The sequence below is a fragment of the Halichondria panicea genome, chromosome 17 (genome assembly GCF_963675165.1).
Source record: "Halichondria panicea chromosome 17, odHalPani1.1, whole genome shotgun sequence".
NCBI classification, from domain to species: domain Eukaryota; kingdom Metazoa; phylum Porifera; class Demospongiae; order Suberitida; family Halichondriidae; genus Halichondria; species Halichondria panicea.
Genome location: NC_087393.1, coordinates 462880 through 477501, shown reverse-complemented (window position 1 = coordinate 477501; position 14622 = coordinate 462880). Strand labels below are relative to the sequence as shown.

Sequence of the window (14622 nt, the reverse complement as noted above, 5' to 3'; positions counted from 1 at the left end):
CAGGGGGGTGTACAATGCATGGGTGTGCCGCTGCTATTATTGCTGAGTTGTACTTGTGAATACCGTTAATTTATTGTTGAATGTCTGGTATGCATCAGATAGCCAATAACAACACGGAGAGGGGTTGTTTACAGAAGCATGTGACTGCATTGTAGTCAGTAGTGCAGGCAGAGACAAATTGATTATTAGATGTGCCTTTCCCACCCACTCAGTCACATGTCCCCTCCACACACACTCCACACACACACACACACACACACACACACACACCACACACACACACACACACCCACACAGGAGGGCATTCACAGATCGGTCAGCTGTCGCAGTGATCAGCAGTTCAAGAACTTAGTCCCTCAACTCACTGCAGTCTAGATAGTGTCTAGATGATGTTTGTACTGTCTTTGTTGAGGACAAAACAGTTTGTGTTTAGTATATTATTGTGTTCTATTTGTTCACTTTTGATGATATAAATTGTCTAAATTTACAGTTAGTATTATTGTCAATAACCTTCCTGTAACAAGTCCTATATACTAGCTAGCTGTACGTTGCATGCGATGAATGGCTCAGGCTATCAGTAATTAACTGTAGGTATATACGTTGCAGTAGAACTCACATAATTACATATGCTTAATTTCACAATTTGTCTGTTAAAAAAAGAACTCATTTTCATAATGGAGTGAACATCATCATGTGAAGACAATGACCGGAGACAGAGTGTTAATGGGTGAAATGTACACTGATGACAAAGAATTAATAAATTGTAGTTGAAAAAGACTGCCAAACAATCACAACACAAACAAACAAACAAACAACAACTATAGACTAGCTAACAAAGAGTCTGTCCTTGCTTCACACTCTTGGCAGCGCTCACTTCTGACCACAGCTTCTTCAGATAATTGATCTCAGCTGTTATAGTGTTTACAGTTTTCTTCAGTGCAGCATTCTTGGCCTCTAGGTCATCAACTTTTGAAAAACAGCCACTTTTTTCAACCTTCTTTTTCTGTCTATAACGCAACGCAGCTGTTTTATTTTGCTCTTTCTTGCGTTCTTTCTTTGCGCTGAGACTTAGTCGACGTTTTGTCTTTGGAGCAGTTGACTCAGAAGCTTTTCTTTTTCGATCAGCAAGAAGATTGCTACTAGGCAGTTGTGTTGCTTCAAAAGGGGAGGAGGGCAAGTCTTGAGGTGTGTAGTAGGAGACATCTTGAGAGGTGTATGGAGAATTTACCGGGGAGAGAGCAGGAGAATTGTACTGGGAGGAGTCAGGGGTGGAGTCAAAGCTGCCCAGACTTGCACCAAATGGTAGGTATTCGCTAGGGAGATAGCGCGAAGAGTCGTTGCTGCTTTGATCACTAAATAGAGATAAGACTTCCTCTACATCGGACGAGGGGGAGGTGGAGAGTGGAGTGGGCGGATGGCTAGTGCCAGGTGTGACGGGGAGTGTAACATCTGCATAGGGAGAGGGTAGATCTACGAGGGTTGTGTAAGGAGTGGAGGTTGTGAGGGTGATGTCACCATCCTGGGAGTCAGGTGTGTGCAGGTTGATGGGTTCGTTCAACCAATCAGAGTCTAAGTTCAACTCTGTGGGGGGTAAACAATAGGATATCAATCAAGCAAGTAGCTATGGTAATAATTGTAATTGAACAATTAATATTGTACAACTATGTTACACATTGTCTGTACAAAGAATGAGGTAAGTTTAAGTACAATGAGTTTCAGCGAGGTAGAAAAATGGTTAGCTTAAATACACAATGAGGGGCAAATATGTGCTATGAATCTCATTAACACACCACTAAGTGACCTTACCATTATAGCTAGTGTCGAACACTCCACCACAATCGCTCAGACTCAGACCATCATCACCACCACCGGCACTAGAACCCAAGAGTTTAGGGAAGCCGAGAGTGTCGGGAGGGGTGAGCAAAGAGTCTTTGAATGAGGGGGAGCCATCGTAGCCGAACCCAGATCCAAAGCAGCTGGCTAGGAAATCGTCCTGGGTGAGGTCAGGCACTAGGTTAGGAGCGAAGGCCAGAGGTGAGAGAGGGTATGTGTTCATCTTGAGAGATCGTTTCGATTTTGCTTTTCCGAGAAAATATTGACTTTTTATGTCCGAGTGAGGACTTTGCAGTTGAGTGGGGGGAACTGTGTGTATGGGGGGGGGGGGTACAATCATTAATAGTTCTATGAGACAAACAACCATGCGATTGAAATCAATGGCACAATAATTATTTTTGTTAGTTTTATACGCCTTGCAATTTGCTTACCCCATGACTAAGAAAGAGATTACGGAGTTTATAGTTGTATTGGGCGAAGTGCGGTGGCACTCTTGTTCCCTTAGCAAGCCATACTTTACAATCCAGTAAAGAAAGGTTCCAAAGCACAGTCCACTATAAAGCTATCAATGAGTTGCAGTAGTTCACTATGTCGTAAGCAGTCTAGTGTATGCGAGCGTTCCAAGGCAGTAGGAATAATTGGAGTCTTCAATAATTGATATGAAGGATATGCAGTCCGAAATCACTTTAGCTCTCTTGTTTCTTGACTTATATAAAGCACTTTCTAGCGTCTAGCTGTCTTGTTGGCAAAGAAGTAAGAATCACGAGTGGTACCGGGTGCAAAGAATGTCAATTTAGAATGTGGCTGATGCAACACTCGCTATTTTTAGCGATTACCTAACCAAAAATTAAATGCTAGCCACCCACGTGGCTCTACCAGGTTGTCTAGACTAGACGTGCGTACCCCATCTATATTCTATATTCAATGTCTGCTGCTGAAGATATTCATGGCGGGGAGGCTAGCTCTCTGTGGCCAGAGGACACTGTTGAGTACAGGATCTATACCACAGCAACTCAGGATGATCTAACTAAGCTTGCTGTAGAATGCACACACTTTGCTAAGCAGCGTACGAGAGGTCATTTATGGAATTATGGGACATTTGCATTACAAGTTCGGAGGGGTGAGGAAACACGATTCTAATGCACTGACAACTATTAAAAATGTACGCACGACACAATATTATATTATTTGCAGGTGGTCCCGGCTATCCTGCGCATTTGCATGGGAGGACCTGCTTTAGAGATAACATTGAAGACGAATGGTTGATTGTGTCCATTCTGTTTGCACTCAGCAAGCACAATGCAAATCTCGTTATCAGGTACACAAAATAATGTGTGGTTGATTAATTCGTGCAAAACTCACCGTGTTCGCCCGCCCACTCCTGATTACTCCACCCCCTAGTGGCCTCAGTGATGTACGTATAATAAAACCCCTCAGTACTCTCGGTGGTTTCATCGCTCTTGTCCTTTGTTTCCTCCTCCGCAGAGCAGTGTCGCCAGAATTGCTCTTGATCGATGTTTTCTTCCATTTTTATATTGCATATACTGTTCCCATTGTTCGTACACTCCGTTTGATAATCTTCTTTCTTGATGGAATCCCATTGGTCGATACAGTGTTGCCGATGGAGACGGGGAGTTTCTACTGATCCAGTCGGCCCATCACCTGCCAAAGTGGTTGAAGCCGGAGACTGCAACAAACCGCGTAAGATACTCGACATTTTTCCTATAGTTTTGACAAAAAATAAATAATTATTATTCTTCGCTAGTCCAAAAAAGTATATTTGTCTGAATGAGTTTTTGAGGTATTTTGACCAGTCAGTGGCAAATGGTTATGAGAGAGCATCCCTTTTATACTCATGAATAGGCTAGTTGCTTAGGATGAATAATCTCCATATATGGATAAATCCTATATAGTTGTTATATGTGATGTCATTGTTGGCACTATTTTTGACTGACTAACCACAGAATGCCCAATCGGCAGGAATGTTGTCGTTAACCACAATTGAATATCAAGTACAAACACTTGTTTTACATTCAGCAGTTTTAAGTACTTCCTGTGTCATTGAACTTTCTCAGCACTTGTATTGTAATCCTTCTGCATGCCCACCCATTAACAGTAATGAGATTTTATTAATGGGTGAATAATTTGGTGTCTGGGGGGTTATTGCCATTATTCCTATTATGTTTATACAGGTTTACATTCGCAATGGACAACTACACATTATTCCCAAGCCCAGCTCTCCGGCCGATATCGTACGGCTACCGGTCGCCATGCTAACTATAGAGGAGGCTATAAAGGTTGTGACGGACCCCACCATTTCCACTGTCGCCAGTGAAAGAGTACAGAGTTCGATACAATCAAAAATAGAGCGGTTAGTTGGTAGACACTGCAAGTGCATTTCATCAATAAAAGAGAGAGAGTATCGAACGAACCAATCGGAGTGCCTGAAGCCGCCACTTGCCTCAAGGCAGCAATAATGTTATTGCTAAATTATCAGTAATTAATTGTGCGGTTCAGACACAGGAAGTCACGTTACTTTCTGATGCAAGGCAAGGCTTCGTTGGACACTCTCTCCCTTTTATTAATGGACTCTGGTTTCAGACAATTAGATGTTGTTGCTGAGTTAGATCCTGGGTCACATGAGATGGAACTAAGTAGAGGAGGTTCGACACGAGTACCTCGATTAGGCTAAAATTGTCACATGCTTTACTGTTGAATTTTGGACATGACCAAGCCTAATCGAGGTACTTGTGTCGGACCTCCTCTGCGAACTAATACTATACATACAGTGTCAAGCTGTTAGATATGGTGGCCTCAGGATCATAATCATGCACTCCTGAGTCCTGATAGTATCTATATACTGCTTTTGACATTGTCTCCCTGCCCACACAACTACCAGCCTTCACAATGCCCCAGGCTCTATTGAGTGGGTAGCCTTGTGTTTACCTTGTGGCTCACCACAATGGACTCACCCTCACATGATTGGCCAGGAAGTTTTGAATACCTACTACCATGAGATCATTAACATATAGTGCTTCTAACCCTATTATACTAGCCAGGCCCTGAGAGGAAGTTTTCTCCCTGGCCTATTACACTGTGATGGTGTAACTTTGATTTACCCACACACCCACACACACACACAGGTTCTCAGGATCTCTAGACTTCCTATACCACCGTGCTAATGTTCACCTCCCCCTCCCCGCGGCTCATGTGATATCACATGATCCCCAGCTCCTGGCCGCTGCCGTACATGCCCTGTGTGATCGAGACCCCACAGACTCGAGCCTTGCACGAAGAAACACTCTCTCCATTCTCTCTCCTCTCACCCACTCTTCAGTAACTGTGTGCATTCCCTTCACTAAGCTACTCTATGCCAAGCTAGTACACGAACAGTACAGTCCTCCACGTAACTGTGGCTTCACTGTATTGCCCCTCGGAGACCCCCAGCATAGGTCACATGACCTAGGAATGAAATTGGTGAGTGATTTAACAGTACTAAACTTTTCTAGCGAGTAGCCGTAACTTTATGCTTCCAATGGACTACTTACTCTCCTGTATATCTACCAAACATGAAAGTGCATACATGTACCTTCTGAAATTAATATTTTGCTCTAAGCATTTGAGATTAGGTTACAGCTCACAAAGAAACCACACAAATGTACGGGAGATTCCAAACTATTAATGGTTACAATGTGTTATTGTCATGCAGGCTTGATCATTAATTGTTCAATTTCCTTTAGACGTGTGGTCTTGAGATGCTTGTGGGACGTGAGGGGGTGTCTTCGTTAGGCCCTGAGGGCATCCTCCTGTCAGAGGGGGGAGAGAGGTGGTCTGCATTTGTGGCCAGTCTAAAAGAGAAAGGATATTTCCGGGGGGAGCTGGAGGGTTCGAAAGTTCACCAGCTTCTTATGACATCTGCAAAAGAGTATTTTGTACAGAGCTCAAAGATGGAGGCAACAGAAGAGAAAACAGAAGATGTACGGTATGTGGTTTGGCGTGATAGTGATGGCTTGACTAAAAGATGCATAGTAGACGTTTGATATACTACAATAATTGTTATTATGCTGATCAACGATTGCTTTGGGGCCCAAACTTTAGGGAATGTCCTTAGTTTGCATTGAGGTATATCAAAACACTCAACCTGTTGGTTAAACATCTGCAGTACACATGAACTTGCATGTATAGGACTGCTACATGTATAGATAAGTTCCACTAAATGCAGTACTAACTTCCCCCCACCCACCATCAGGTCTACTGCTGGCCGGAGAGTTGCTCACATCGCTCAAAATGTACCTTACACAGAGGAAGAGCTCCGAGAAAAGTGGGCAGAGCTTCCACCACCAGATGGTAATTTAAAAGCAGAACTGATATTTTGAAACCTCTTAAAATTAATGGCGATTCCTTTACAGAGAATGAGGATTGGTTGGAACTGACTCCTCAGTTGTTGGAGGAGATGCTCACTCACTCAGCAGGTTACCCCTCAGAACAGGGGGCGGAGTCTTATAATGAGGACCATACAGAGAGGTCAAAGGTCACTGAAGAGTCGGGGGAACTTGATCTCCAATCACTCGTGTTTGGAATGCGATCATTTGTGGACAAAGTGTCGTCTCACACTGGAGCCGAGTTTCCATGGTAACAACAATATTTATATATAAATCTTATTAAACTTAGTCATGTGATTTTTTAGGAGTGTGGACGAGCCTTCTACTGTGAACTTTGACCCTGACTCGTTTCTAAGCACTCTACAAAGCATGCTTGGAGAGTCTAACGTTGCCAAGCAACCATCTCCTGACCCTGAGGACAGTCTGAGCGACGATGACCTCTCCATCAGCAGCGAAGAGGGTGTGGCTAGTGATGAAGAGGGTGTGGCTAGCGATGAAGAGGGCGGGGCTAGTGAGGAAGGTAGACCCAGTATAGCAGAGCTCATGGCTGACATGGATCTAGAAATTGCTAACACTGAGCTTGGCAAAAGCTTTGAAAAAGCTAAGGTATGTATATATGTGTACATGCATATAATATTAATTATGTGTACACTATCAGAGCTGTATTACCAAAATAGACTTCTGATTTTAACACATCATCTGAACGCCTCTCTCTAAGCTTTCAGAAGTTATTGGACAAAAGTTATAGCCGTTCAAAGATGCTCTATTTAATGCCAGATCCCGTTTATTTTGAATGTATCTTCATGCCAATACACACTGTTTCTCTCTCATGAATGCAGATTGCCGAGAATAGGAGGTCAGAAGAACAAGAAGAAAACCTTCAGCCTGTGGACGTTGATTTAAACCTAGTCAAGAACCTGTTAGACTCGTACAGCTCACAAGGGGGAGGGGCCGGCCCCGCCTCCAACATTCTAAGCTCGCTAGGTGTACATGTACCCGAACAATCACACGATAACTGAACAATCACTTAATAATTATTATTATGTTGTGTCAACTCAATTTGCAATTATTATTATTCATACTCGCGTTATTATTAAAAAACAAATTAACTAATTAAAAATGTCTATGTCAATGTTAGGGGGCTTTGCATTATAGGTAACGTATAATTACACAAGTTCTAAATTACTAGTATATTCTGTTAAATAGAGTTTACATAGTTCACCAGATGAGAGCTGCCACTTCTTCATCGTAGACTGTGTTGGGAAGTTTGTCCTCCTCCATAGCCTCAGGCATGTCGTAGTCGTTAAACCCATCCTCAGACTCGTCAAACGGGTAATCATCCATGTCAACGTAATCATTATCGGCAGGTGGATTCGGTGGTATGATGTCATCATAAATATTATCGTCAAGTTGCGGTATTATGACATCATCATAATCGTTGTCATCATCAGGCCCTAAATTGGCCGGTGTCTTTTGGCGACTCAAAATCTTACCGCCCAATTTTTTGCCTTGAATTTTCCGCTCCATGTTAGACCATCGTCTCCTCTCGTTCGAGGGGGGAGCCCCTCTCAGTGGCTCGTTATCCTCTGAAATGTCTTGGAAATGTAGAGCACCCCCTGTGGCATTTTGAGGCTCCTCTATTTCCAAATCTTCCTGAGAGAATTTCTGCGGTGGATCGAGGATAAAGTCGTCTTCACCATCAGCCATTGCTTGGTTATCTTGTAGGGCTTGGTTCATTTCTTTGAGGTGGGGCAACTCTCTCCTGTTGCGATCAGGTTCCATTGAGTGGGTCGATTTATTCACTCGTTTCTCTGCAGTTCCCGACGTCTTTGCAGGTGTTTTCTTCTTAGCGGCTAGAGGATCATAACGTGATATGGACTTGGATTTGGCCGCAGTGGAATGGGTAGTTTTCGTAGTGCCCCTATCATTAGGAGACAACGACTCGGTCAGTAAAGCTTCTGTGCTCTCAGTCTTCTTCTTATACGTCGGGTCTTTCTTAGCTAGCTTCCTTCCACCGGACACACTTGTACTCACTTTAGGCTGTTCATCGTCGTCTAGACTGGCAGTGTTACTAATGACCAGGGGCTCCTCTTGACTGTCACCTGATCTCCCCTTTATAGAGCGTGGGAACGTGGACGTGTAGTTGTTAGGACGCCCTGGGGCAGGACGACTTGGAGCTGGTTTTGAGGGAGCAGCACGTCGCGGTTTATATTGAGATGTACGTTTCAGAGTGTCGTCGTTTGTAGCCTCCTCGCGAGGAGTGATGGGGAGGAACGATTGGCTCTTTGATCTCGTAGTGGTAGCTTTGCCCTGAGGGGTGTGTCTTGTGGGTGTGGCACTTGTGGGTGTGGTACTGCGTCTATTGTTGGAGGAGGGGTTCGTTAGGTCCTTCAGTTGACTGTGTAGTTCACTCATGGAGGGTCGAAGTTCAACTGGTTGCCAACACGACTGACAAATATCAAACCTGGAGAGACGAAACAAGAGGTCAAAATACGTAATTATGCCGTGTAGTATAATTATACGTCTAAATCGACAAATTGTGCAACTTCCTCACATGTTTGAGCCGCCATAACTTTAATTCTGTTGGTCCAACAACGTTAGTTTTATGATTTTTTGAAAGCTTAAAGAAAGGCCTTTCAGATGATGCGTTAAAATCAAATTTGTCCTGTTTTTGACAAAAGACTATGGGCTATACCCATGGTCTTTTTCCGATTATGGCCTGTTCCAAAGTTGGGATTATAGACTGAACGGGCTCCTTTTAAGCTTTCAAAAAATCAGAACATCGTTGAATTTTGACCATCATAAACTTAGTTACAGAGTTGATCTAGCGTTCGTACAACACTCCTATTCATGCAATCACTCACAGTGGTGCCATGTGGTCGGTGTCTCTGAGTGGATTCTCCAGTATGCACTTGCCAGTGGTCTTGAGTGTCTGGAGCACCTCCTCATTGCTGAGGTCATCGTACGGCCACTGAGCAAAGCTGGACACCTCCCATAGTGCAACACCAAAGGACCTGAGAAATACAAGCAGAAAAATAATAAGTGTTCAAGCAGGTGCTAAATACCTCAAGGATCACTAAATTGGCAAACACTTTTATCTCTCAAATATAATTTTTAATGGCACCATTTGAACTAAAATTTTCTAAGCTTTTAGAAAATCCTAAAAAATGTTGACATTGGATCCACGGAATTCAAGTTATGGCAGCCGAAAATATCCCCAAACTATTATAAACAGAGTGTAGTTGAACATCTTTCAACAGCCTTAACTTGAGTATCGTTGATCCAATGTCAAAAATTTTATGATTTTCTGAAAGCTTAGAAAGAGACCTTTCAAATGATGTGTTGCAATCCAACATTTTGTTGGGGCCCTAATTTGTCATTTTTCGGCCTTGGACCATGGGCTATATATAATCCATGGTATCGCCAAATTAGCAAACACTTTTATCTCTCAAATATAATTTTTAATGGCACCATTTGAACTAAAATTTTCTAAGCTTTCAGAAAATCCTAAAAAATTTGACATCGGATCCACGGAATTCAAGTTATGGCAGCCAAAAGAATCCCCGAACCATTGAATGAACGGAATGTAGTTGAGCATCTTTTGGCTGCCATAACTTGAGTATCGTTGATCCAATGTCAACATTTTTATGATTTCCTGAAAGCTTAGAAAGAGACCTTTCAAATGATGTGTTGCAATTCAACATTTTGTCGGGACCCTAATTTGTCATTTTTCGGCCTTACCATGGGCTATTTATTATCCATGGTATCGCCAAATTGGCAAACACTTTTATCTCTCAAATATAATTTTTAATGGCACCATTTGAACTAAAATTTTCTAAGCTTTTAGAAAATCCTAAAAAATGTTGACATTGGATCCACGGAATTCAAGTTATGGCAGCCGAAAATATCCCCAAACTATTAAATAAACAGAGTGTAGTTGAACATCTTTCAACAGCCTTAACTTGAGTATCGTTGATCCAATATCAAAATTTTTATGATTTTCTGAAAGCTTAAAAAGAGACCTTTCAAATGATGTGTTGCAATCCAACATTTTGTTGGGGCCCTAATTTGTCATTTTTCGGCCTTGGACCATGGGCTATAATCCATGGTATCGCCAAATTAGCAAACACTTTTATCTCTCAAATATAATTTTTAATGGCACCATTTGAACTAAAATTTTCTAAGCTTTCAGAAAATCCTAAAAAATTTGACATTGGATCCACGGAATTCAAGTTATGGCAGCCAAAAGAATCCCCGAACCATTGAATAAACGGAGTGTAGTTGAACATCTTTCGGCTGCCATAACTTGAGTATTGTTGATCCAATGTCAACATTTTTATTGGGCATGACACCATTGAAACAAAATTTTCAGGAAATCACAAAAATTATTGTTCCAGTTATGACCTGAAAGAGTCCCCGAACCTTTTGGGGGGCACCTTGTTGTGTGATTGTTTTATTTCGCTCAAAAAGTGAAAGAGGAAATTAAAAGCAAGACGAGTAATTTATCCTAAATCATAATTATTCTAATAGAACATTGTTTGTGTCATGTGACTGACCATATATTGCCGGGCATGGAGACAGGGAGAGAGGTGAGAGTGTTCCTGTCCTTGATGACAATGAGCTCCGGAGGCATCCAGCGAATAGGTAGAGCCTTCTGTGAGGGCTTGCGGGCGTAGTAGTCCTCCTGTGTGTGTGTGTGTGTGTGGGCGTGTGTGTGTGTGTGTGTGTGTGTGTGTGTGTGTGTGTGGGTGATCTTATTACCTTGAATGTCTGTCGTGTGATTCCATAGTCTCCCAGCTTCACCTGCCCCTCACTGGTAACTAGGCAACTCCGGGCTGCAAAATCACTGCAGGAAAAATGAAAATTTTCGAACACAAGCACAATGTATTCAATCAGATAAGGAGCTCTTTGAAGTGGGCATACCAAATAACGAATAAAATAAAACAAACTTACTTGTGAGCAATGTTCATAGAGTGGAGGTAGTCGAGGCCAGCCGCCATATCTATCGTCATGCCGATGAGCTGGTTGCTCTGCTTGAGAGCCATCGACTCTCTTCTCTTGCGTACGAGGAATGTCTTGAAGTTGCCTTGGGAACAGTACTCAAGTAGGACATAAATGGAGGGTCCCTTCATACTCACTCCAAGCAGAGAGAGGACGTTGGAGTGCTGGAGGACTCTATGTGTGTGGGTTGGTGTGTGGTGTGTGGTGTGTGGTGTGTGGTGGGTGTGGGTGTGTGAGGGGGTACCTTTATATAGCTATGCACAATCATCATTTAGTGCCAATTCAAACTTTTATTTTGTGTAAAACATTGGAAAGTGCAGGATTTTTTTATAGATGTTAGAATACACTCACTTCATGGCCTCAACAGGTCTGAGAAAGGTCTCCCTCTCCTCCGTACTGGCCCCCTCCTTGAGCTGCTTCACCATCACAGCTGTCTTCTTCTGTCCCGGTAACAGTTTTCGGGCCTCAGCATGGAACACCTGAGGCAAACACAAGGGTAGTATGCTAACACACAATTATGACAGCTCTGGTTTATACTCCTAAGTTTGCATCAAACAGTAGTCCCAATGCATAGTTTCATATACAGTACGCACAGTATATATAAACTACTATCAATGGTTAGTCAACGTGTAACACCCACCTTCCCAAAGTCTCCTGTCCCGAGCTCCTTGCCTAGTTTAATACTGTCCCAGGGGAAGTCCATTGGCACCTCAGCACGTTCCTCCCTCAGGCGCTTCAAGATGTCCTCTGTACCTGGCTCTCGTGATCCTTCCATTAGACTAGACGCACTATTCCTCTTCTGGGGGGCACGATCTGGAGGACCAGGGGGCGGGGAGATGTTGAATTGGTATCAAATAATGTGTGGTAGCAGAATGTAGTACAAAATGGTCACTCTATTCACTGTGCTAGCTAGTTAACATGCACGTAGAACTAGTGTCTTAATACTGCAAAAGTCCTACCAAATTATGCAACTATGCAAAAAATGTTTGTTTCTTGTAAATATAAACACATCGTATAAACACATAACTGAATTCTAACCATGCATGACAACAGAGCAGCAATTGACTCTCTATAACAATAACGTACCCAGTATAGCAGAGTCTGATTTGGGACGCGATTCACCGAGTGACCGTTTGGATGATCTTGATTGTCGAGGAGCTGGCAGAGCAGGTGGCACCTCATCGGCAGCTGAACTCTGACCTCCGTACGAGCTTCTCGGAGTATCGTAATCATTGGAAGTTTCATTCATTTTGTTGCTAAGGATAACGACAGAGTCAAGTTTGGGCGTGTATTTGACCCCCTTTCGAGTGACGCTGGACCCAGTGGTTGGCTCGGCAACTGTTGCTATCTGTTGAGAGCCTCCGGATTTGCTTCTCAGAGAAAAACCATCTTCCACAGAATTTGTCTGGTGGTGTGGGTGGGGTCTATCAAAACACATCACACACGCACATACACACACGTCTTTCTAGTGGTATAATTATGTAGCTATAACTTTATCTGCTAAAATTTACATATAGTCTTTCTAGCTGTAAGCTATAACATTTGAAATAACTATATCACAAATCACAAATATGTCATTATAGAACTTATGTACAGAACCCCATTCGATTCAAGGATCACTCACTGAGATGTCAAAGCTCCCTTGCCGCAGCTCCTTGTACCTCCTGCCCACAACGACACACCCCCATATCCCTAGTGGCAACAGCACTAGCACCGCAATGCCAACAATGCTCGCAACCACAGCCACTATGATAGTGGTAATGTCGACAGGAGAGGGTGTTGAGGGGATGATGTCGCACGGGTTGACGCCTCCAGCTAAAGTAGCACAGCTGCCACACAAGGCCACACCTACTGGCCCCAGGCAACCAGCATTGGCCTCACAGAAGGAAGAACAGGATGCAGATTCTATGGGAGAGGACAAATACATGCAGTATTGGGCTAAGCAATGGGATAACTGCGAAGGGTTTACCGTAGAGCGGGTATATTTCAAGGGTATAAATTAATGTTCAAGGTTTTTGTTGATTAAGTATGTACCGCGAACATTTATACCCACGAATTTTATATTGCATGCATGCATGCTGCAAAAACCTCTTTCTGCAAAAATCGAAATATACCTGCTATACAGTCTATAATTGGAGTGAATATAAGGTGTTAAAATTGTACAACCATGCACGCACTCACCACATGATCCAGCTGGAGCATTGTCCCGTATCAGCAGTGTGGGTATTCCCCCTCCCTCCACGCCCCACGTGTACTGCCACTGATTACTCACAGATAACAGCTGCCTCCAGTCCAGTCCCTTATCAGCACCAGAACTGCTATCCCTGCTTGCAAACTGCCCTATCTCCCCCCACTGGGGGTACCCTGCATAGCACAGTGCAGTGTTGCCTTCAATCCTCACAGTACCATAAGATATGCTACTTAATGCTCCGAATCCTGATAAGGACTGCAGTGCAGTGTAGCCTATGCTAAGAGCGTGTCCAGCGACTGTATCAGCTCCACCAATTGCTGTCAGCCGGCTGAAGCTCACATCTGTGAGGGACGGATTTCGATCAATCTCGAGGTACGATCCAATATTTCTCAATGCAGAAAGTTCGATGATCGATGCAAGTTTAGGATTTTGAGCCACTCGAAGGTAGCCCTGTAGTTGAGTGATGCTTGCAAATGCAGTAATGCTTGTCAGGTTAGCGTTGTAGTAAATGTCAATCGAACGAACAGAAGTAAGAAGGTTGAAACCACCAATGGTAATCAGGTTAGGACAACAATTAATTTTAAGAGAGCCTTGGATGGTTGCGAGTTGTAGCACTGGTATTGATGACACTTGACACGGTTGGGAACAGTCGCTGACTCCAATGGTGAGGTCACCAGGGTACGTCTTACAGGTAGTGAGGTCACTGCTAGTCAGTTGGGAGTCCTGTGTAATCGTTCCTATGGGCTGGCAGACTATGGGGAAGGGACAAGGACAAGGCTGCTGATTTACACACTAACATGAGGGGGAGGGGCTGCATGGGGCTATAATTAATAATAATTATGGGCTGCTTATAATTATGCTCAGCCTTAGCTAACTGTTCAATAGTTGTTCAATACGTGACTAACCTCTGCAAGTCTACCTTAGTGTATAGTATTTTAGTACTTAGCTTTTTAATTTTGCTCATAGCTTTTTACAATTCTTTTGCATGTTGTACAAGGCCTTACCTTGAGCACTTGCTGGTGCATGTAATGCAATGGAGATGTACAGTAAACATGTTGTCAGGAACACTTGCAATCTCCTGCGATCCATGGCTTTCAATCAATGAGTATATACTGTGTACAGCTAGATCTATAGCTAGCCTAAAAAAAGGGGGGAGGGGCTGCATGGTTGCTTCTCGTGCTAACCACAATTTCTATGACAACTCCTCATGAATTT

At 43.2% G+C, this 14622-nt stretch overlaps 4 protein-coding genes across 4 annotated transcripts in view; 2 read left to right on the top strand and 2 right to left on the bottom strand.

Annotated features, from left to right (window-relative positions):
- LOC135350991 (VPS35 endosomal protein-sorting factor-like) overlaps positions 1-493 on the top strand; it is an 8754-nt gene extending 8261 nt beyond the window's left edge. The window contains exon 28 of the mRNA XM_064549880.1: positions 298-493. Coding sequence (XP_064405950.1) covers positions 298-375 — 78 coding nt within the window. The 3' untranslated portion in view covers positions 376-493. The remainder of the gene's footprint in view (positions 1-297) is intronic.
- Positions 494-642: 149 nt separating this feature from the next.
- Positions 643-2582, bottom strand: LOC135351006 (cyclic AMP-dependent transcription factor ATF-4-like). Its single transcript, XM_064549894.1, has 3 exons — positions 2265-2582; positions 1807-2142; positions 643-1581 (listed from the first exon to the last, which is right to left on the bottom strand). Exons 2-3 carry the CDS (start codon positions 2054-2056, stop codon positions 830-832), a joined length of 1002 nt encoding a protein of 333 aa, XP_064405964.1. The 5' UTR covers positions 2057-2142; positions 2265-2582; the 3' UTR covers positions 643-829.
- A 30-nt stretch (positions 2583-2612) lies between these two features.
- LOC135350997 (protein ecdysoneless homolog) lies at positions 2613-7296 on the top strand. The gene is made up of 10 exons (XM_064549886.1): positions 2613-2953; positions 3028-3151; positions 3447-3534; positions 4026-4204; positions 4977-5310; positions 5574-5815; positions 6083-6180; positions 6243-6465; positions 6521-6821; positions 7055-7296. Exons 1-10 carry the CDS (start codon positions 2758-2760, stop codon positions 7232-7234), a joined length of 1965 nt encoding a protein of 654 aa, XP_064405956.1. The 5' UTR covers positions 2613-2757; the 3' UTR covers positions 7235-7296.
- Positions 7228-14568, bottom strand: LOC135350987 (uncharacterized). The gene is made up of 11 exons (XM_064549876.1): positions 14412-14568; positions 13398-14159; positions 12841-13121; positions 12303-12621; positions 11857-12029; positions 11568-11695; positions 11169-11390; positions 10977-11061; positions 10772-10899; positions 9080-9229; positions 7228-8679 (listed from the first exon to the last, which is right to left on the bottom strand). Exons 1-11 carry the CDS (start codon positions 14494-14496, stop codon positions 7434-7436), a joined length of 3579 nt encoding a protein of 1192 aa, XP_064405946.1. The 5' UTR covers positions 14497-14568; the 3' UTR covers positions 7228-7433.
- Between the last annotated feature and the right edge of the window lie 54 nt (positions 14569-14622).

What these genes read in the sequence shown, in the direction of transcription:
- LOC135351006 (XM_064549894.1), bottom strand. Translation starts at nt 2,056, where the DNA reads ATGAACACATACCCTCTCTCACCTCTGGCCTTCGCTCCTAACCTAGTG. An exon ending in GTTCGACACTAGCTATAATG is followed by an intron (nt 1,582 to 1,806) that starts GTAAGGTCACTT and finishes TACCCCCCACAG; the next exon opens with AGTTGAACTTAGACTCTGAT.
- LOC135350987 (XM_064549876.1), bottom strand. Translation starts at nt 14,496, where the DNA reads ATGGATCGCAGGAGATTGCAAGTGTTCCTGACAACATGTTTACTGTAC. An exon ending in TGCACCAGCAAGTGCTCAAG is followed by an intron (nt 14,160 to 14,411) that starts GTAAGGCCTTGT and finishes CCTTCCCCATAG; the next exon opens with TCTGCCAGCCCATAGGAACG. An exon ending in TGCTCCAGCTGGATCATGTG is followed by an intron (nt 13,122 to 13,397) that starts GTGAGTGCGTGC and finishes CCTCTCCCATAG; the next exon opens with AATCTGCATCCTGTTCTTCC.
- LOC135350997 (XM_064549886.1), top strand. Translation starts at nt 2,758, where the DNA reads ATGTCTGCTGCTGAAGATATTCATGGCGGGGAGGCTAGCTCTCTGTGG. An exon ending in CGGAGACTGCAACAAACCGC is followed by an intron (nt 3,535 to 4,025) that starts GTAAGATACTCG and finishes ATGTTTATACAG; the next exon opens with GTTTACATTCGCAATGGACA. An exon ending in GAGAAAACAGAAGATGTACG is followed by an intron (nt 5,816 to 6,082) that starts GTATGTGGTTTG and finishes ACCCACCATCAG; the next exon opens with GTCTACTGCTGGCCGGAGAG.